A 22,086-nucleotide genomic window follows, 5' to 3' on the forward strand; every position below is an offset into this window, starting at 1 on the left:
CAATGTGACACTGGGAACAGGACTTATAGTCAGGAGTTCTGGGTAAATCCACAGTTTGCCATTTAATCACTGAATCCAGACCTCTCGCATCTTGCAGTTTCTTGAGCTTTCAGTTGCTAAGCTGATGAGTGGCTAACACAGGTCTTGCTGTCCACCAGTCACAAGGTGGCTCACAAAACTTCCTAGCCTGTGAAATGGGGATGATCATAGGATAGGGCACCTTGTAGGAGCCACTTCACAGGACTGGGGATGGTAAAGCTCAAATGAAATAATGGAGCACTTTGCGAAACCTAAAAGTATGTCAACTATATTATGATTCTGATCCCTAAGGTTTTTGCTAGCCCTAAATCCTATGATCTCATCCATGATCCATTATTCCCCAGGGCCCTCCCAGCTTGACCCTGTTCTATGGTATTGAAGGGGAGAAAATGTAGAGATAGAAGCTGCACCCTAGTACCATCAATCTAGAGCTGGAAGGAACGTTCAGAGGTCATTTAATCCATACCTACATCGTACAGATGCAATAGCTGAAGCCCAGAGAAATCCTATAACTTGCCCAAGGTCACTCAGTTCTTAAAAGCAGAGCTTGGACGGGGACCCAGGTCTCCTGCCTCGTTGAGCAGTACTCTGACTGCTTGGCCACACTGCTTCAGCTGCTGATCATTGCAAGGTGGTTGTGAGGCAAGAACTTGGTAGACCTTCATGTACTAGAGCAATGGAAGCTGTTGTCTGTCTGTTGCATGACAAGATCCGACTGGAGGATCTCTAAGATTCTTCCTTGATCTAAAACTGCCGTGACTCTGGATAATAGATTAGCTAAACGCCCTCCTTCCCTCAGAAAAAGCTCATACAAAAAGGAAAGGGTCCCCCCCCCCACCCCATAGCCTGCCAGTCCCAAAAGAGGCTGGCCCCCTGTATATGCTAGAAATTGGGGGTCTCTGATTTTTCATAAAGCACACATCTGACCTGTGTTACTCCCTACCCCCTCTCTGTCCCCCAAGAAGAGTCAGTGGCTCCCTATTGCCTTTAGGCTCAAACAACAGTAATAGTTAACATTTCTATAGTGCTCTAAGGTTTGCCAAGCTCTTTACATATATGATCTCACTCAGTTCTCACAAAAACCCCCATGATGTAGGTGCTATTGTTATTATGTCCGTTTTATAAATAAGGAAAGTGAGGCTGAGAAAAGTTAAACGAATTGTCCAGCGTTACACAGCTAGTAAGCTGTCTGAAGTGGAATTTGAACTCATGTCTTCCTGAATCCCGCTTAGGCATTCGATCCACTAGATTACCTCCTTTTGGCATTTATATACTTTACAATCTGGTACTATACTATCTTTCCAAGGCAGGAAGCTTGGTATAATGGAAAGACGTTGGGATCCTGGTTTTAGCACGGTATCTGCCAGACTGAGCTCTGTAACTTTGGGCAATCAATTTATAAGAATTTATTAAGTGCCCATTATATGCCAGAGGCTACAGACACAAAATTGCAATGGTTTTTGCCTTCAGCCTAGCAGCTTCTCCTCTCTGTGCCTCAGTTTCTTCACGTACAAAATTGGGGGGTTGGGGCAAAGGATTTTTTAAAATTGTGAAATTGTGAATCATGAGTTTTGACCTAATGATTTCTGCATTCTAGCTGTTGATACATAGACACTACCTTCTGGGAGATTAATAACTCAGAAGTAATACAGTTAAGGTTCCCATCAATGAACATAGGTAAGGCCAAAGGGAAAGTTTTTCCTTGGAGGGTTTCTTTCTAGACTAAGACCCCATGAACAACTCAAAGAGTCGCTAACACAGATCTTGCTGTATCCACCAGTCACAAGGCCATCCATAAAAAACTTCATCTCACAATGCACGGGCCCAGGCTCTATCTGGGAGTGGTAGCATATGGAAAAGGCTGCTGGGGCCATCCAAGGGACACTCAGAAGGGAAAAAAGAAGGATCATTTTACATAGATCTGACTCCTGCTGTTTTGGAAGGTGGCCCACCCAGGCTGTCAAAGGGGCCCTGAAGCAGAAGCAGCTGCTGCCTCTGAGTTTTCTATCAGTCAAAAATTGAGCTCCCGGTTGGAAATGCCCAATAACAGTACCTTTGTCCCACTTCTAACCCTACCCCCGCCCCAACCCCCTACTCCCACACTAACCACTTGCAGGTACTCTGTGAGAGTTTGGCACAACATGGAAGTTCCAGATCAGACCTAAGATGGCAGGTGCAGTGGGCCTTGGTGATCAGAAAGGGAAAGGGGAGGAATAATTAAGGGGCTAAAGCTGAGAACTAAAGGATGAGAGGGGGAGCATGGGACAACCACGGTGCTGGCACATTGCCCTAATGCTGTTTGTCCTCTTACCAAAAGCATCATAAATTAATAATCACCAGAACCACATATTGTCTATCTCCCTCTGGCTGCTTTTAGTCTTTTACTTCCTGGAGTATAAGGTTCTTTTTGGAAAGTAATAAAGGGGTCTGGTTTCAGGGTATGTGTGAATGTCCATTGTTATCCCTGTCCCTCCTCATTATTATCATGTTAACTTCTTTGTCTTGAAATTACTTTTTATTTTTTAATATATGTTTTTATCTTTCTGAGTATATCTTCCCTCTACCATATCATGTGAGCTTCCTGAGGGACTGTTTTTATTTTCATTTTGCTATTGCTATTGCTTAACACAATACCTTGTACTTTATAGGCTATTAATAAAAGCTTGCTGAATTCAAGTGGGCATGTACTATATGCAAAGGCATAGGGCTACAAGTTTAGAGCTAGAAGAGACCTTTGTGGTCATCTAATCCAACTCTCTCATTTCATTCTATTTTTTTAAAGTTTCATTCATATTTTTTTTTTGTATCATAGTTTTTCCCAAATATACTTCCCCCCCCAATACTCAGTGAACTTTCTCTTGGAACAAAAATTTTTCAATGAGACTGCCACACATTAACCTTGGCCATCAGCATTTGCAATATAACACACTCATGGTCACCCACATCTCCAATAATAGGAAGGAGGTGCATTTTCTCACCCTGGGACCAAACATTAACCCCTTAATTTTACAAATGAAGAAACAGTGGCTCAAAGAAATAAAGTTACTTGCCCAAGATGACATAGGGAATAAGCTGCAGGACCCAATCCTACCTCAGATCTTCTGACTTTAAATCTAACATTCTTCCCGCTATACCACAGAGGCAACTAGGATTTGAGTGGGCAAAGAGGCATGAATCTGTTTTCAAGGAACTTATTGTATAGCTGGATGAACACAACATATAAATAACAATGCTGAATAGCATAAGCTAAGGGTCAAATGTCAATATGAGCTCTGTCATCCTTTTAGTCAACCAGATTTCCTACTTCAGAGCCATCCTTGACAATTTCCCTTAAGTCACCGGCTCTTTCTACAAAATATCCCACATCCATCCCATTCTCTCCATTCAGAGAGTCTCTACCCTGGTTCAGGCTTTCATAGCCTAATTGGTTTTCCTGCCTCCATTCCCTTTCCTTTCCAATCTTCTCCACAACCAGATAAATGGTTATTCCCAAAATGCAGACCTGAACATGTTACCCTCACCAATCTTCAAGGATACTCTACTGTCTCTAGGACAAAATGCAAGATCCTCAGCCTGGAATTTAAAGCCCTCCCCTAATATGTCTTCCATCTATATTTATATTCTTGTTACATATGATTCCCCTTCAGGCACTCTCCATTTCAGTCAAACTAACCTTCTAGGTGTTACTTGTTTATCACATTCTATCTCCAGTCTACATGCCTTAGCCAAGTAGTCTCCAATATTTGCCATATACTCCCGCTTCAAATCCCTAGATTTCTTCAAAGCACAGCCCTGGTTCCAACCTCCTATACTCAACTTTTCCTGAACCCTTCCATGCACTTTCTCTTTCTTCAAGGGAATTGGAACAGGACTTCTGATTTCATTGGTTTTGGAAACTCCCAGGAAACACTTTCTATACCAAAACCAAGTATTTCCTCTGCACCTTATAGTAAAAGAGAGTTTCCTAGGATACTGAGAAGTTAAGTGATTTGTCTAGGCTCACACAGCCAGCTTGTGCCAAAGACAGGACTTGAACCAAGATCTTCTGGAGTCAGAGGCTAGCTCTATCTATAACAACACACTCCTCTCCTTCCTCTTGAAATGATTTTATACATGGCTTCTCAAAAGTCTTAAGCTATTAAAGCTTAAAACTGCACCAACACTTATGAGACACCCTATATATACTTGGTATTGACTTACCGGTGTGCATATTCTATCTCCCTAGTAAAATGCAAGCTACTTGAGGCCAGGGTATGTGTGTATGTGTGTGTGTATGTATGTGTTTGTGTGTTTGTGTGTGTTTGTGTGTGTGTGTGTGTTTGCCTTTCTACTTCCAGAGGCAGTGTCTTGTACATAGTAATTACTTAATCAATATTTGTTAAATTAAAATGAAACAATACAGTTTATCTGGTACAGGCTGTAGCAGTCTAGAAGAGGTGATCCCAGTGAGTTGGAGAGGAGGGTAAGAAGGCTTCCTGGAAGATATGAGATTGATCTGGGCCTCCAAAGTAGAATAAGACTTAGAGATGCACAGAGGAAAGAAGGAGACATATCAGGCATAGGAATCAATATGAACTGGGGACAGTGGGCTGGGAATTTGCATGGCCATTTGGGCAAGCATTAAGTAGACTAGAATGGAGGATTTCTGAAGCAGAGTAAGAGAAAACAGCTTCACAGGATTGGCCTGGGTCAGATAGCAGATCTTGAGTGCCAGGATAAGGAGTTAAAACTTCATTGTCAGTAGACAGTGGGAAGCCACTGAAGGATTCTGAACAGGGCAGTGGTGCTTTAGAAAGATTAATCTGGCAGCCATATGCAGGATGGATTGGAAGGCAGAGGGAGGAATATTGGAGCCAGGGAGATATGCTAAGAAACTACTACTGCAGTATAGATGTGAGGGAATTGAAGGCTAGACTGGGTTAGGAACAGGGGTAATAAAAAAATAGGGGATTGAGGGGAGTATAAGAGACACTTCAAAAGAAGAATGGATAGGATGTATTAACTGATTATATCCGGAGGTGATTCAAAGACCTTTAACTGGATCCCTAGAACCAGTTGGCCAGGTGGTCTCCAATGTAGGTAGGGGTAGGAAGAAAGAAGGAAAATAATAAAAAGATGGGGATCTAGACCAACCTGGTCACATCAGTTCTGATGGAGGTGGCCTTCTCCCCAGATAACCTCTGGTCCAGTCATCCTAACCTATCCCACAATATCCAGCTATAACTGTGGAATGAGATTTATTTCCCGTATGACTACATTGGCTCTTGATGACATATCCCTAATCTTCAGAAAGAAGCAACTCCCCCCCCCACCCCAAATCAGGACTGCTGGCTCCCATTATGCAGGGGTAAATACTGGGGCACCAGGACTTGCCTGTGGTTCCTCAGCAGGCCAGGAGCTCAGTGAGAACAGAAAATAGACCAGTGATCAGCCTTTGAGTCCTACTAATTACCCACCATATTACACTACTCCTCTTTGATTTCAAGGAAAATACCTCAATCCCCTTCCCCAGTCCAAACCTGGGAAATGGGACGTGAGAGTTGGTGGGAGATCAACATCTGTCAGGGAAAGGATCTGTAAGAAAAGGTGAGAATGAGGGTGATGGAAGGAGAAACAGAGGTTCACCAGAGGTTCCTAGCTCCTGGGAAGGAACTGGAGGATTTATGAGAAAGAGGAGTGGCAGGAGTTATTTTCTCTAGCCTGGTTCCCCCTGGATGTTACAATGGAGCATAAACTCTTCCTCTAAGATATGAAGAAGGGAGCAGAAAGGCCGGCAGAAGGCTGGGCATGCAGTGGGAAAGGTGTGTGTTCCTCAGAGAGCCTCCCTGCCCACAGAGAAAACTCCCTTCTCTCTCTCCACAGTCCCCTGCACTATCCTGCAGGCTTGGCCCTGTTTAAGAACATTTTCCTGGAACCAGCCTCCCTAAGGGAGGAATGACTGTGGGTGTGGGTCTGTCAGTCTGCACTAGCTGAGAAGGGGAGAATTCTAATTATTCTTACAAGGTGATTCTCTTCTGGGACAGCAGGAAGGAAAGGAGAGTAGAGCTGGGCTGGGAATTCCAGCTCCAGGCAGTCAGTCCCAAGAGAGATTTAAAAAAAATTGCACACCCATTTCCCTTTCACATACATGCACACACTAATACAAATACAGTTACACACCCTTTAGCACATACAGAGTCCCACGCAGTCTCTTATTCTTACAGATGCGCTGGGTGCCATGTCTAAGATTTCAAAAGCCTTACAAGAAAACCTGTCACTTTGCTTTTTTAGTTACAGCTCCGACATTCACACACCTTCCGTAGCAATAAATAAATGAAACCCACGTTCACCCCCAGCTCCCAACACACACACACACATACACACACACAGAGTAACATATAGAGAAACAACCGCACAGTCACTCTGACACGCTCACTTTCACTCACACCCCCTAACGGTGGTACATACATTGGAATAGTGTCTTTCTCAAACAGAGGGACAGTTTTCCTCTTTTCTGCAACCCCAATTCCGGGCCTCATGAACTCCCTTGCTGGGCCTGAGCCAAGTTCAGGGAGGTTGAAAAGTGAGGCTCATGAAGTCGTCTAGCAGAGCTCAGAGCCCAGGAGCAGGATAGTCTTGCCCTGCTCCCTCGTCCCCGTTTTGCTTTTTGCTCTCCCAGCAGGCAGGGCTCCCTGAGAGCAGACTGGCAAACTACGAGTGCGCTAAAAGGGAAGGGTCTTAGTCTATGCAGAGGCGGCTGTTGAGGGAGGGACTCTCAGCTCTCCCTGCCAGGAACTAGAGGCTCCCTGCGTCCAGAAAGAACTGAACTACCATAGCGGTCCCGCTTTTTTGCCTCTTCTCACCTCGGCACTCAGTGCCTACATATGTTCTTGCTCTCGGCGCCACCTCTCCTCGTTCCTTGCTCGGTCTATTCTTTAGCACCCCATGACCCCAAGGTCCTCAGCCTAGCTCACCGTTCCCGTCCCCAGGGCCCTCTCTCCTTTCCTCCCTCCACTCCCTAGAGGCTAGCTCTCTGGTCTTTCTTGCCTTCCCTCGTGTCCGTGGCCGACCGCTCCCCTGGGGCCCCGTCCCACTCCGCCCCGTCCCCTCCCGGCTGGGTTACCGATGGTGGTGATGACGGTGATGGCGAAGTAGAAGGAGCCCGCGAAGCGCCACTGCACACCGGCCTTGTGTGGCTTGAGCAACAGGACCACGCGTTCCAGCTCCTCGTAGCCGCCCTGACTGAGGTTGTAGCGCGCCCGGAGCTCCAGCTGCTTTCGCTCCAGCCGCTGCCGGTCCGTGGTTTCGGGCTCCGACTCGAGCGCGTCGAACACAGCGGCGCCCACCAGCAGGTAGGTGAAGGTGCAGACGATCAGCGCCAGCGTGCGCACGTTCTGCCGCTTCATCGTCCCGCCCGAGCAGCGGACCTAGAGCCCTGGCCTCGCCGGGCTCCCCCGGCTCCAGCCGCCGCCACCACCACCACTGCCGCTGCCCCTGCTGCTGCTGCCGCTGCCCCGCAGGCGGCCTGGGGCATGGCTGCGCTAGGCTTCTCCAGCGCTGAGGGGACCAGTGGCTCCTCCGCTGCTGGGCTCGGCGATCTGTCTGTGGCTGCCGCCGCGGCCGCGTCGGAGCTGTCCCTTCAGCACCACCCACCCTCCCTTCTCGGCCCTGCCCCCCTAGCTCCCTGGCGGCCTGGCTCCCGCCAGCCCTCCCGTCCAGCCAAATAAGGACTGGGGAGACGCACAGAGGTAGGCGAGGGGGATGGGGGAAGCAGAGGGGAAAGAGAGAGGGATAAAAGGAGATAGAGATTGACTCGCCTTCACACACACATGCATTTATGAAAACACACACACACATTGGCATACACGGCCCTGTACACACAGAAGCCAGCACCAAAAAAAAAAACAACCCCAAAACAAAACCCTGTTCCTATAAAATTATTCTTCTCCCAGAGTCAGCAAATAATCTGAGACCCATTAGGTTGACAAGCAACCCTACAAAAGAACAAGCCTTTAGACACATTCTCCGCAAATCATGCTTCTTTTTCTACTCCAGGTCTCTTGGGCCTTTCTTGGTGGGAAGAGTGCATGTCCTGGTTACCAGGATGGCTGGTACAGAAGGGTCTGTGGAAGAAAGGACTGGTCTGGCTTCTGGGCAGAGCCAGGTTTGAAACTGGGTTAGATTCCAAGTTAACTTTGAACAGCAGGCTTGGCAACAGGCAGGAGAAACTCATGGCCAAGACTGTTCATCCTGAAAATGCCCCTGAAGAGTTTCTTGCCCTTCTCCTTCCCCTCAGTCTCAGTTTCTTCATCGGTCAAAGGGTGGTGGTGGCAAAATATATGTTCATAATGGGGGATGTAAGAAGGGGCAGGGAGGAAAAGGGTACATAACACTATGGCCTCCCCTTTTTCTTTTCTTGTGGCTGTGTGTTATAAGAATGACTGAGATACACTATACTGTAATGAAAAGACTCAGTTGGAGTTGGAGTCAGAGATTTTAACTACTGGATGTGCCAGTCTTTAACTTGCCATATGACCTTTAGCAAACTACTCTTTGAACTCTAATTTCCTCATCTGTAAAATGAGATATTTTGCAGATATAAAAAGGAGACAGCTTAGTATAGCTGATAGAGAACTAGCCTGGAAGTCAGAAAGATCTGGGCTTGAGGTATCCCTAGTAGGGATTCTACCTGCTAAGTACTTTAGAGGCAGTGCATTATGGTGGAAAGGATATATGCTTTGAAGTCAGAAGGCCTAAATTTGACTGATGGCTCTACTACTTACTCGTATGAGTTTGGGCAATTTACTTTTTCTCCTGGTGCCTCAGTTTCCTTATTTATAAAATGAGGGGTTTGGTCTAGGTGATACCTAAGAGTTTTTTCCACTCTAAACTATTACTACTCAGTAAGGGGAAAAGTTTACCTACTGACTCCAGTGACTTGCGGGTGTGGTGAAATATCTCTCTTGATCAACAATGCATCCTATTCCTAGCTATATCCTTTGACTGAAATTCCCAATATTTCCTTTTACATGACAAAGGGAACTTCTGTTTATAACTATTTTCTGGAAAGAATAACAAAAAAAATCTAGCATTAACATCTTCATGTGAATTAATTTCTCAGAGTATTCTCACCTAGGAGGTTTCTGGGCCCATAGTTAACCAAAGGGGGTAAAGAGGCATGGAAACAAAATTCTGTTATCTTCCCAATACCCCTAGTGTCAGCCCTGGATCTGGAAATTTGAGGAAAGCTCCTGGAAAGCTTATAGAGTAAATGTATAGAGGAGAAATCATCAGTTACTAGCTCCAAGTGGCTATGCAAGGGAAGTATTAGATGGGAGGGGAGAAAAAGGAACAAGCATTCACTTTTCAATCCTTTGAGTTAGGTACTCTAATTACCCTCATTTTGCATTTGAGGAAACTGAAGCAAACAGGTTAAGTGACTTGACTAAGGTCACTCATCTAGTAAGTGTCTGGGGCTGGATTTAAACTCAGGTCTTCTTGACTCCAGGCCCATTGCTCTCCCCACTAGGCCACTTAGCTGCCTCAGAGCACTAGAAAGTCAAAGTGGAGGTGAGAATATCAACTCTTACCCTGATCTCAGGTAACCCCACATCCCACTAATAGCACTGAGTGAAGAGGTATACCTTTCAGAAGGCTATATGTTTTGGCCCATGGAGCAGGGCAGACAGAGGCTACAGGGATCCTCATGGATTTCATAATAGAGGAAAGAATAGTAGATTTGGAGTCAGATGGTCTACATCCAAATCTAAGCTTTGCCTCTGTGATCGTAGAATATTGTATCGATTATGAATCATAGACTCTGAGGCCTAGAGGTCTTAGAGGGCATCTATCCACTTAGTGGATAGGGCCCTGGACTTGGAAGCAGGTAGATCTGGGTTCAAATTCATCTTCAGGCACTTATGAAGCCATCAGGTCTGACCCTCACATTTTACAGGTGAGCAAAATGAGGACCAGAGAATTGACTTGATTTGCCCCAAACCACACAGCTAAGTAAGTGCCAGAGCTGAGACTAGAACCCAGGACCAAGATTCATAGGACCTAGTAGTACTCTTGTTTCTATACCAAACTAGCTCTAACTAGGTGGAGCACAGGGACAAATGCAGAGAAGAACATCAAAGTTCTAGCTCCCTGACCATGACCCAGTGAGGTAAAAGTAAGGTGAGCCTGATATCCCTTGCACATATATCTCATTACCAGGGGACATACAAGGGAACTAGACTAGATGGAGGATTGAGAATTGAGGTCGTGTGGTATGGGGCAAGATTGAGAAGCAGAAGGTCTGGGTTTGTATTCTAAGTTCCATTACCATCAGGGTGATCTAGGGTAAGTTACTTCTGTCTGAAAGTTGGGTTCCTCATCTGTAGAAATAAGGAGGCTCAACTAGATGAGATGATCTTTAAGGTGCTGTCTCAATCTAATTGATACACAATGTTTCCAAAGTGTCTACTACTCAGGAACATTCCCACAAATGTAGGAATATCTCAGACTTAGATTTATTTAGGCAATCATATTTGGCTTCCCCCTTTTGCCAATGACTCAGCCAGAGGACATTTTCCAACCCTCCAACATGGAGGCAGTGCTTATCTCCTAGTTTACCAAGACCTCTGCTCATTTCCTTCCAGGATATGAAAAAGCATGATCCCATCCATGGGATGCAGAGGAATCCAAGGAGTGTACCAAACTGCACATGGAATTTTTTTTTGCATTCTTTCACAGAATTGGTTTCCTTACTGCATCACTCTCCAGAGGCCAGGCTTACCTGAAATTTGCAAAGAGTAGGAAATTGGTTTATAAGAAATTGGTGCAGCGGGAAAAGGCCATGAACTCATGGTTTCCATGTCATTTATGATTCACAGTGTTGCTCGGAGGAGAAAATGAGACATTATATGTGAAAGCACTTTGGCAGAGGAAAAAGCACTGTACAAGTGAAAATGTATTATTAACTTTTACGATGATCACATGAAGTATTAGGATACTGGCCAGGGATGACAGCTCCAAATGCAATCTAAGTTCCACTAGAGACCGGTGGGTGATCAACTAACTTCCTGGAATGGCCAGGAATAGTGCCCTCAGTAGATGCTTAGCATTCCACAGGTTCATCCTGGAAATTCTGGAAGTCTGAATTGGGACTCTTTGGGAAATTTCTTTCAGTTAATACTGCCTTCTCCTCTTTGGCTTTGTTACCTGTGGCTCAATGTGGAACAAACAGATACCCTTAGGTTGCCCCCTCCCCACCTCCTATCCCCATTCAGTCCCACTCTCTTGGGTCCTTTTCTTCCAAAGGTAATGTAATAGTAAAGGAAAAAGTACTCCATTGGGAGTCAGTAGAGTTGGATTATGTCCTTGGCTCTGTTATCAATTAGCTGTGTGACCTAGGTCAAGTAATTTCATCTAGGGTGTAGTTTATTTGGCTGTAAAGTGAGGAAACAAGACCAGATGACCTATAAGGTTTCTTCTAGCTACAAATATTGAAAAATTCTTCTTTACAGTTGTGCCTTTTGTCACAGGAACTGAGATGGCTTCTACTATGGACTGGACTATATGACTTTTGAGATCTTTTGTAATTCCAAGATTCTAGGATTCTGAGATCCTTACCATTGTTTGCCTCTTCTTAGCACTTCCAATGTAGACTTGAGTGCATAGGTAAGAGGACCAGACTTTCCAAATCAGGCCCTGTGCAGTGAAATAGACTCATTGTCTCTTTCCTTGGGTGATTATCACCTCAGGCCTGTGCTCAATGATGCAGGGCTCTCTCTGCTGTTCTATTATAGTCCAAAGGCAACTCTCTCCTTTTCTTTTAGATAGTGTAGCACTAGGATAGACTTGGACTTGAATTCAGAAAGACCTGAGTTCAGATCCTACCTCAGTCACTTACTAGCTGTGAGACCCTTGGAAAATTACTTAACCTCTCTCTATCTCAGGTTTCTTATTGAATAAAATAGAGATAATAAAAGCACCTACCTCTTAGGGCTTTTGTGAAGATAAAATAAGATAATATTTGCAAAGCACTTTGCAAACCTTAAAGCACTATACAAATGTTGTTACCCATCATCATCATCATCATCATCATCATCATCATCATCATCCTACACAGAAACTTCTTCCATTTCCTCAGGCCCCAGAGCATATATGTCATTGTACCACTGGGAGAAGACTCATTTTAACCGAGGCCTCTTCCAGATGATATCCTGGTCTCTGTTGTTTCAAACTAATCCATGACTATAACTGTAATGGTGGAAGTTTCAGGCTGGTGGGAGAAAGATTTTGGGGGCGGCAGGACTTTTCAGACCTCTCATGTCACCACTATTTAGTCTCTAGTCTCTAGGCTCTGTTAATGAGTATGAATGAATGAATTAAAAAGCATTGAGCACTTCACTTGCAGCAGACATTATGTTAAAGACAAGAGATATAAAAAACAAGACATAGCCTGACCTCAAAAAGCCTACATTTTAGCAGGGGAGGCAGCACATATAACAGAATGGTGGCCTGGAAGAGGTTGTCTTGTCAGGAAGTCAAAGAGATGATGATGATGATCACACACACACACACACACACACACACACACACACACACACACACACACATATATATATACGTTTACATATATATTATATATATATGTATATATGTTTATATGGGGGGAGGGGAGGGAGGGAAGTTGGAAGCAGGTAATATGCACCCACAATATAGCGTAAAATGGCTAGTGAGCCTGTCCCTTTGAGTGTATGTCCCAAAGCCAATGTCCAATACAGACACCAAAGAGATTCTCTCATGTTTCCCATCCCATGGAGACAGGAGAATTTTGATGGGAAAGCCAACCAACTTTCTATACTTTTTAGAGAGACAGAGGTCATTTTGTGGCACTCACTGTCCCAGCTCTTTTTGTTCACCTTCCTCATTCTCTACTCCTGAGTCTGAGGATTAACTTTAATTCTCTCAAAGCAGGGAAAGAAAGGTTTTGATAATTTGAAGATCTGGCATCTTAGGAAGAAAGAAGAAAGAGAAATGATTAAGGTTAATGTGGTAAGAGTAATCAATCTTATATTATGCTCACTGAATATAAAGAGTCAGGTTGAGTCCATGAATAGAAAGTGAGCCTTGAAGACTAGAAGACCTGAGTTCAAGCTCACCTTTGACACATCCTAGCTGTGTATGACTCTAGGTAAGGCATTTGATATTGCAGTACTTCTGGGTAATTCTCTAAGATTGTTAGTTGCATAAGAATTGTCCATCTGATTTCTCAGTGGGAATTTTCTCACCAGGAATTCTCCACACCAATTAAATTATAGTTTCCCTCAAAAAAAGGTCAACTTCAGAAGATCCATGATTTCATTAGTGAATGCTGAAGATCAAAAGCCCTCTATGTCTTAGTAGATGAATGTTCTTTCTGAGTTGCAATGACCCAAGTCATTTATCTCTTGGTGGCTGACTTTTTGGTAAGGAGCCTTTTCCATCTTAGCAAGGTTGCTCCTTAGGCCACAGATACACAACCCATTACCAAGATTGTACTTGAAACCTTTACATCTTCATAGTATCTGCCATGCTTGGGGCCTGTTAGTAATAACAACAGCATTAAATAACATTTATAGAGTGCTTCAAGGTTTGCAAAGCGCTTTACATGTTATCTCATTCACTCCTCACAATGACTCTGTTAGGTAGGTGCTGTTGTTGTTCCCTTTTACGAATGAAGATACGGGAGCTGAGAAAGGTAAGTAACTTGCTAGTCATGAAGCTAGTAAATGTTTGAGGCAGGATTAGAACCTAGGTCTTTGTGACGTGTTGGACAATTAGTAGGTGTTGTAGTTGATAGAACAGTGGCTTGGAATCAGAAAGATTCATCTTTCTGGGCAAGTGACTTAACCCTGGTGGCCTCAATTTCCTGGAAATTGAGCTGGAGGAGGGAATGGCAAACCGCTCCAGTAACTTTGCCAAGAAAATCCCAAGTGGTGTTGCAAAGAGTAGGATGACTGAACGACTTTCTGACTACAAGTTCAATATTCTGTACATTTTGCTACTGAACTACCTTAAGAACCCAGGGTCACCCTTTCTTTCTTGAAATGGCATTGGACAGTAGGACTTTGTGGAGTTTTATTATTATTAATTATAAGAATACGATCTATTAACCAACATTATTATTATGCTACCATAAACATTATTCTTTAAGGATATAATTAATAATCATCATTAAGACTATAATCAACAATAATCATAATTAATAATAATTATTGTTATCATTGATAATAACAAGAACAGCATTTAAAATCTGCAAAATGCTTTCCATACATTAGCTCATCTGAGCCTCCCAATAGCCCTTTAATGTAGGTAATAAGGACTATAAAAATCTCTCTTTTTCTTAGCATAGACACCTATCTTGTCAGGGGCTGGCTTTACCTCTTTTCTTTCCCTTTTAGAGATCTTGTGGGATACAGTCCAGAAGAATTTGCATAGTCCCACCCAGCTTCCTTGGAGGAAGATGAGAAGCAGAAAAAGCAAGTGGAGAAGTAGGAGTGCCTTCCAAACCTCAAGACTCTTTTGGGAGATGAGCCAGAAGCCATCCAGGTGCTACAGGAGGGAAGAGGGAAATAACTAGGGAATCACCACAATGTTAACCATTTAAATCAGACAAAAAAAGAAGTGTTCCTGCTGACCTACAAGAAACCATTTGTGTAAAGGGTGGGATCACGTGGTAGTAACATAAAAGTAGTTTTAAATATGCTGGAGGCAATTTATTCCTAAAGATGGGAAAGAACAGTCGAAGCTCCACTATAATCTCTTCACGGTCTAGTTGCTGGAGAACTGGCACTGCCTGCCAGAGGACTACCAAACATTGGAGAACAATGTTCAGAGGGGAAGGACTGGATAAAGAAAACACACATATTGGCCAAGCACTTTTCCCCTGACTGTAGCCCTATTCACAGTAGTAAGGTGGTCCACTTAAATGAGGTGTCTCTTGACTATGGATTTTGAAGTGTACCCATATCCTTCATGTGAGAAGGGCATCTCTGATACAAGACTTTCATATAATTTTATTATTGTTATGCCCTGGCAGTGGTGTCAAATTCAAATGGAAGTGGGGGGCCAATCTAACCATACATAAGGGTACTTTATTGGTCAGATACTGACTTAGAAAAACACATGTTCAGATTATCTAGGTTTTATGATATTTTTATTTATTTTGTTAAATATTTTCCAATTGCATTTCAATGCTGTTCAGGCTACACTTGGGAGTGTTGTGGTTCATATGCAGCTTGTGACTGAGTGTTTGAAACCTCTTCTCTAAGTGATCTCAAGGCATTGAGAATAAACTTATGATGTTCCAAGGTAATATGGACCCACTATCCTAAGAAAATCACCTTCACAAAGAAGTGGAAGAACTTTTGAAATCATCTGTTACAGGTGGATATAGGCAACCTGGAGAAGAGGATCAGATGCCAACTTGGTTCTGTTTGTAGTAGGATCATATTTCCAAAGACCTGAGCCATGGTTGGTTGAGAGAAGACGGGCACATTGTAGTTGGTCACAGTCCAGAGAAATAGAATTTCTAACTATCCCCAGTTGGTAATGTCACAATCTGATAGAGGTCAAACTACGTCAAAGGCACCTTCTCCTTCTGGTCTGAGCCAGGAGTCCTCATTTGGTTTGACTTGGCTTGGCTCATTTGGTAAAGCTTGAATCTGACTCAGGATTTCATGGAAACCAGTCATAGCATTTGCAGCTGCTCTAGGCCAGGAGTCATTTACCTTTTTGTGTCATGGTCTTCTTTGGCAGTCTAGTGAAGCCTATAGATGCCTTTCCAGAATAATGTTTTTAATTACATAAAATAAACTACATCAGATTACAAGAGAAATCAATTACTTTAAAACACAGTTACCAAAACACTTTTTTAAAAAGCTAAGTTCCTGGACCCTAGGTTAAGAATCCTTGATCAAGGCCAACTCCACTCATTATTTGCTGTTCTTGAGTTGTTTTTCAGTCGTGTCCAATTCTTCATGTCCCCATGTGAGGTTTTCTGGCAAAGATACTAGAGTGGTTTGCCATTTCCTGCTCCAGCTCATTTTATAGATGAGGAACTGAGGTAAACAGAGGTATGTGACTTGCCAAGGGTAATATGGCTAATAAGTTCCTGAGGCTGGATTTGAACTCACAAAGAGGAGTCTTCCTGACTTCAGCCCTGGCACTCTATTCACTCTGTCCTCTAGCTACCTCCCACTCATGACAGATGAGGCCTACAGAGATGAGATATCCTTTCCCAGTACTAGACAGGTAGCAAATGGCAATGCTGAGGTGCAAAACAAAATCATCTTACTCCGAATTTAGTGCTCTTTCTAGTACACCATCTGTGGACTAGACTGTAAGGTCCTTGAGAGAAGAGACTGTGCTCCTACATTTTGTGTCTGCTGTAGATTCCTGCAGAATGCCATTTATTATTTCATTTGTGTGTAACTAGGCATAGCCCTTCTCCCTAAGACTCTGGGGTCATGTAATCTAATCCTGACTACAGATCCCAAAGGATCAATTTCTCTCTTTTGGCTTATAATACAAATTAGGTATTAATCTGGAGCTTAGGTATTGCTCTGGTTCCCCAGATGTGAACGACATGGGCCTCAGCTCCTAAAGGAACATTCCACAGAGAAAGTAGAAAGTGAAAAAGATGAATAAAGTCCTATAAACAAATACAGAAAACATATCAATCAAAAAGTCTCAGGCTCCCAGAAGCAGATATGAAAAACACATTTAAAAAAAGCTTATAATAGTTTCCCTTGGGAGTAATTGAACTTGGGGTTGCTATCAGGGCAACCCCATGATATTCTGGTAAATCTCTTTCTGCCACAGAGTTCTATATGATTTCTAGAAAACTTGTCATGTCACTCTCTGGTTTAGGTCCTTCTCAGGAGGCAAACACACATTGGGACTGCTTCCCGTGAGGTCTTCCCTGTCCAGATATTTCAGTGTAATAGCAAAAGGCAAGTTTCAGACGCTTTGCTTCCCAAAGTTGTGTATGAAGCTTACTGTTCAGAAAATTTTCTGCTTTCTCAAGAAGAACAGGTCTCTGAATTCTTGATTTTTGGGATACCTTGAGGCAATCTCTCAGTCTGGTGCCATCCTAGGAATCTTCCTTCTATCTCTGGAATGCTGAATTCTGGAATCATGCTGCCTAAGAAATTGACATGTTCCCTCTTTTCTGCAGGAGGTTCAGAAACATTTTTTCAGAGGGGCAGCTAGGTGGCGAAGTGGATAGAGCACCGGCCCTGAAGTTAGGAGGACCTGAGTCCAAATCTGGCTTCAGACCAAACACTTGACACTAGCTGTGTGACCTTTGGCAAGTCACTTAACCCCAATTGCCTTTAAAAAAAAGAAAAGAAAAGAAAAGGAACATTTTTCAGAAATTCTCCTGATTCAACTGGACAAACACACGTCTGCTTTTGCCATATTTGTCTTCACAAATTCTGTCATTGACTGCTCCTGTTGTTGCATCTCTGAGGCTGAGAGATCCCACTCTTGGGGACTGTCCTCTTAAACCAGCATGTGTGTTTATATACACGTGTTTACCTCCACCATGTGCTTCTTCTGCTGCTCCAAATGGATGGGAGATGATCAAGGGGTAGGCATGAATGTCTGGGAGCCCAGTAGCAGCTGGAGTGAGAAGAATCTCAAAGTGGATGAGAGAAGAAATGCTTTTGACATGTAGGTATGGCTCAAGAGGAGAAAGTGAGGCTGGTGGCTTTGCACAGCCCTCCCTTACTTAAATCCAATTTACTTGCATGTCATGGCATCACCTCCTTAACGTCATGGTCCTTTTTGAGAATGAAGGACAAACAACAACAAGAACAGAGCATGACTTTTGACCCCATGACTGTCCAATTGTCCAGCGACTGGAAGTGTTAGTCACAGAGACTTGGACCTTGAGTTAGGGTAGTCTGAGAAGAACTGCAAACATTTTGTGAGTGAGTGAGGTTTTACTTGGCAAATCTCTTTAGGATAAAATTAACGGATTAGTCTGGGTTCATTAAAAAGATAACAGATTTCTGTGCTGCCTTCGAGAGTAGACATCATTTAACATTAATTAAATCAAACAGGAAAGGTACAGATTATAAGAAAGGACAATCTTGGCACTGGAGTTCCCAACACTATGCCGGGAACTAAGAGACCTAGCACCCCTTCAGGCACCTAATACTGAGAAAAAGGAATTATCAGGGCTTGTTGGCTTCCTTATGGCTGAGGCTGACAGCCTGGCTTCAGCCACACAGTTTGGCCACAAATTAGTGGCTCAGATAAATATCGTGGCAGATGTTCAGAGTTGAAAATAGGGGCCCTGAGGGCTGGGAATCAATATCACTGTAGCCCCACACTCTCAAGTTGGGGAGGATGACACAAAATGAAGCAAGCTTCTCTGCTGCTGCTAAGAATTCTGTCACCTGCCCTCCACTCTCTTCCCAACCCCCTCCAGATTTCTGTTGGTTCCTTCCTCTCCCTTTTCTCTTGGTTGGAGAAATTTGTAAGTTGGTGGTGGGAAAGGGGCAGGAGGTGGAGTAGCTTAGTCAATGCTACCGCTTTGGTCACTGAGAAGGCTTCTTGGTGGTGACCATGGGTGGTTAGCAAAGCAGGGATGGAAAATGATGTCCTTCAGTAATGGAAAGTATCATAGGAAGGGCCAGATTGGCCAGCTAACCAGAACCCCGGATTTCTACCTCTCCATTTCCTCCCCTTTGCCACATCTACCTCCCAGATCTTCTCCTAAGTGTTATGTAATAAAAAGAGCACTGGATTTGCTGTTAAAAGATCTGAGTTCAAGTGCTGACTCTGATAGAATGTGATCTTCTTGAGAGTAAGGACTTTTTCATTTTTTGTCTTTGTATTCCAGCACCCATCACCATGCCTGGTGCTTTATAAATGCTTATTGATTGATACTTCCCAGCTTTATTATTGGGAGGAAGTCCCTTAACCCCTCTGAACCTCAGTTTTCTCTTTAACAAGAGGGATAATATCTATGCTGCTGCCTCAAAAAGTTATTCTAATGAAAGTACTTCGTAAAACTGCAAAGCACTGAACTGTTTTTATTATTACTATGATATCCTTCTCCTGCTTCACCTCCAAATCCTGCCCATTCCTTGCAAGAGGTAATGTAAACTATAATTTCAATAGTGGGAATGCATATGACATGGCAGGAGAGGATACTGGAAAAGTGGAGAAAGCACTATGCTGGGAATTAGGAGATCTAGGTTCTAGATCTTACTGTGTCACAAAATAACTGTGTGGACCTAGTAATAATTACTGACTTTTCTTTTTCTAATGGATAGTTATTAATATCTTTTGTTTTTTACATAATCTAGGTTTTCTCTTATATCCTTCCCCCTTTCAGAAATGAATCCCTTATAATAAATAATTTAAAAATAAAATTAAGAAGAGAAAAAATAATATATCTAAAAATCTGATCCCTCTTTCCCCACTTCCTCCCATTTATGCAAAGGAACAGAGGATAGCATCTTCTCAGGTCTCTTTTTGGGGACCACACTTATTATTTGCAATTTCACAACATTGATTTTCAGTTGTGTGGTTGTTACTCTTTCTGTGTATGTTGTTGTGGTCATTGTGTAGATTGTTTTCTTGGCTCTGCTTACTTCAGGATGTATCAGTTCATATAAATCTTTCCATGTTCTTCTGCATTCATCATGCTCATCATCTCTTACAGCACAGTGATGTTCCATTACATTTATGTACCACCATTTGTTTAGCCATTTGTCAATAGATGGGCATTTACTCTGATTTCCATTCTCTGTTACCACAAAAAGTATTGCTATAAATATTTTGGTGTATATGGAACCTTTCTTTTCATCAATGAAGTCCTTGGGGTATATGCCTAGCAGTTAAATGTCTGGATCAAAGGATATGGACATTTGAGTCATTTTATTTGTGTAATTCCAAAATGTTTTCCAGAATGGTTATACTAATTCACAACTCCACTCACAATGTATCAACCCCTTCTAACAATCCTAACACTGACTCTGCCCAGCTTCTGTTATCTTTGTCAACTTTCTGGACAGAAGGGGAAACCCCAGGTTGTTTTTGATGTTCATTTCTCTTATTATTAGTGTTTTGGAGCATTCTTTCATATGGTCATTAATAGTTGCAATTCTTTTTGGAACTGTTCATATCCTTTAACTAATTCTGTCTTAGGGAACTGTCTTTGCTGACCTTTAATTAGCATGGTGCTTAACACATAATATCAGAGTTGAGCCCCACAACTTCCCAAGAATGTAGATATCAGAGGAATTATGACCTTCATTTTACAGATGAGGAATATGAGGCTCCTTAAGACTAATTAACTTGCCTCTGGCCCCACAGCTAATGAAAGGCAAAGGTAAGATTTGAACTCACGTTTCCTGACACCAAGTCAAGCACTTTAACCATCGTGTCATATTGGCATTCAGGTTTCCGTTCCTTTCACCACTCCTAGCTTTATTTCCTCATTTATAAAATAAAGCTGAAGATTGGAGCATAGGATTTGGAGCTGGAAGGGAGATGATCTCTTAAGGTTCTTTCCAGCTCCAATGTTATATGATATAAAGTAAAAATGGGTTAAATTTATATCATGCTTTATGGTTGTTAAAATACTTTTTTGTACCTTGTCTTATCTGAATCTCAAAACAGCTTTGCAAGGAGGTACAATAGGTATTATCACTCCCATTTTACAGATGAGAAAACTGAGGCTCAGAGAGGCCAAATGACTTGCCCTTGGCCACACAGCTAGCATGGGCTAACATGGGGTTTAAGTCCAAGTCTCTCCAGATTCTGAGGCGAATATTCCTTCCGTGACAACATACCTCCTCACCTTAATTTTCTGAGTTCTTTCATACTTTAAAGAAAAAAGAAACTGGTCAGGTGATTTCTTTGATGTAAGGAATTCCCCAGGAGGAAAATACCTTTTACTAATGCAGATCACCGTCCACTCTGCTGTTTACATAGTCTTAGAGAAAACACTGAGAAATCAAGTAATTTGCCCCAACTCACACAGCCAGTATGTGTCACCTGCAGGATTTGAACCTGGGTCTCCTGACTCAGAGGTTAGCTATTATTAAACTGTGCTGCTTCTCAAATTTTCTGAGCTCTCTACCAGTTTGTGAAGCTGTTTCCTACGCATGGGGAAATGCTGCAGTCCATATGTTACTCATCAGTGTTTTGGGCTCCAGTAAGTCAATCGGAAGTCAATAAACATTTATTAAGCACCTACGGTATGCTAGGCACTGTGCTAAGTGATAAGGATATAAAAAAAGGCAAAAAATAACCCCTGCCATCCAGAGCTTGAAGTCTAATGGAGGAGACAATGTACTAACAACTACATACGCACCAGATAAATACAGGATAAATTGGGGGTTGTTGTTGTTGTTTGTCCTTTCTGGAAGAGGACCAGGACCATCAGGAAGGTGATACCAGGACTCGAAAGTGAATTGGATTTGGGAGGGGAGGTAATCTTGGAGAGAAGGCACTAAGATAAAGATGGATTGAGACAAATGGGTGTGTTCTAGTAAATGTTAAAAACGGCTCTCCAGGGGAAAAAGGGATCTGCAGGACACACTTTAAAGTTTAATCTGCGTTATCATTCACACTTTCTTAAGTCTAGACAATCAACAAAACAATAGATTTGAAGGGATTTCTGATTTCCAAGGAGTGAAAGTTCACTCTGAAAAGAAGCTTCCGCAGACCAGGGCCTGAAACCTCCTCACCTGCTCCCGCTTCTGCCCCAGCACTTGGGCACCTTCTCATTCATAAGTTCTCCATACATACCCATGCAGAGACCGGGTGCCCCCATCCAAGGAAACGGTGCTAGGCCCTGCCTGCCTCGCCACAGGAAAATGGAGCCATCTCAGGCACTGAGCACTGATTCTATTAAGCAGGTAGCTCACTCCAGGCAACGCAATTATATCCATGCAGTAGTCAGAAGGGACAGCCAATGCAGTGTGATAGATGAGGCATCTAACCGAGTTCGAGCCTTCTGTGCTCCATTGAGAGTAGGCTCCCTACCCTTAAGGTTTGGGGGAAGTGGAGGAA

The 22,086-nt window shown here is 43.1% G+C and overlaps 1 protein-coding gene across 1 annotated transcript in view; it reads right to left on the reverse strand.

Annotated features, from left to right (window-relative positions):
• Positions 1-7,642, reverse strand: part of KCNK3 (potassium two pore domain channel subfamily K member 3) — a 70,014-nt gene extending 62,372 nt beyond the window's left edge. The window contains exon 1 of the mRNA XM_020983907.2: positions 7,142-7,642. Within this exon, the coding sequence (XP_020839566.1) occupies positions 7,142-7,424 (283 nt within the window). The 5' untranslated portion in view covers positions 7,425-7,642. The remainder of the gene's footprint in view (positions 1-7,141) is intronic.
• Positions 7,643-22,086: the final 14,444 nt, after the last annotated feature.

The sequence above is a fragment of the Phascolarctos cinereus genome, unplaced genomic scaffold, assembly GCF_003287225.1.
Source record: "Phascolarctos cinereus isolate Bilbo 61053 unplaced genomic scaffold, phaCin_HiC Scaffold_2;HRSCAF=192, whole genome shotgun sequence".
Classification (NCBI taxonomy): Eukaryota; Metazoa; Chordata; class Mammalia; order Diprotodontia; family Phascolarctidae; genus Phascolarctos; species Phascolarctos cinereus.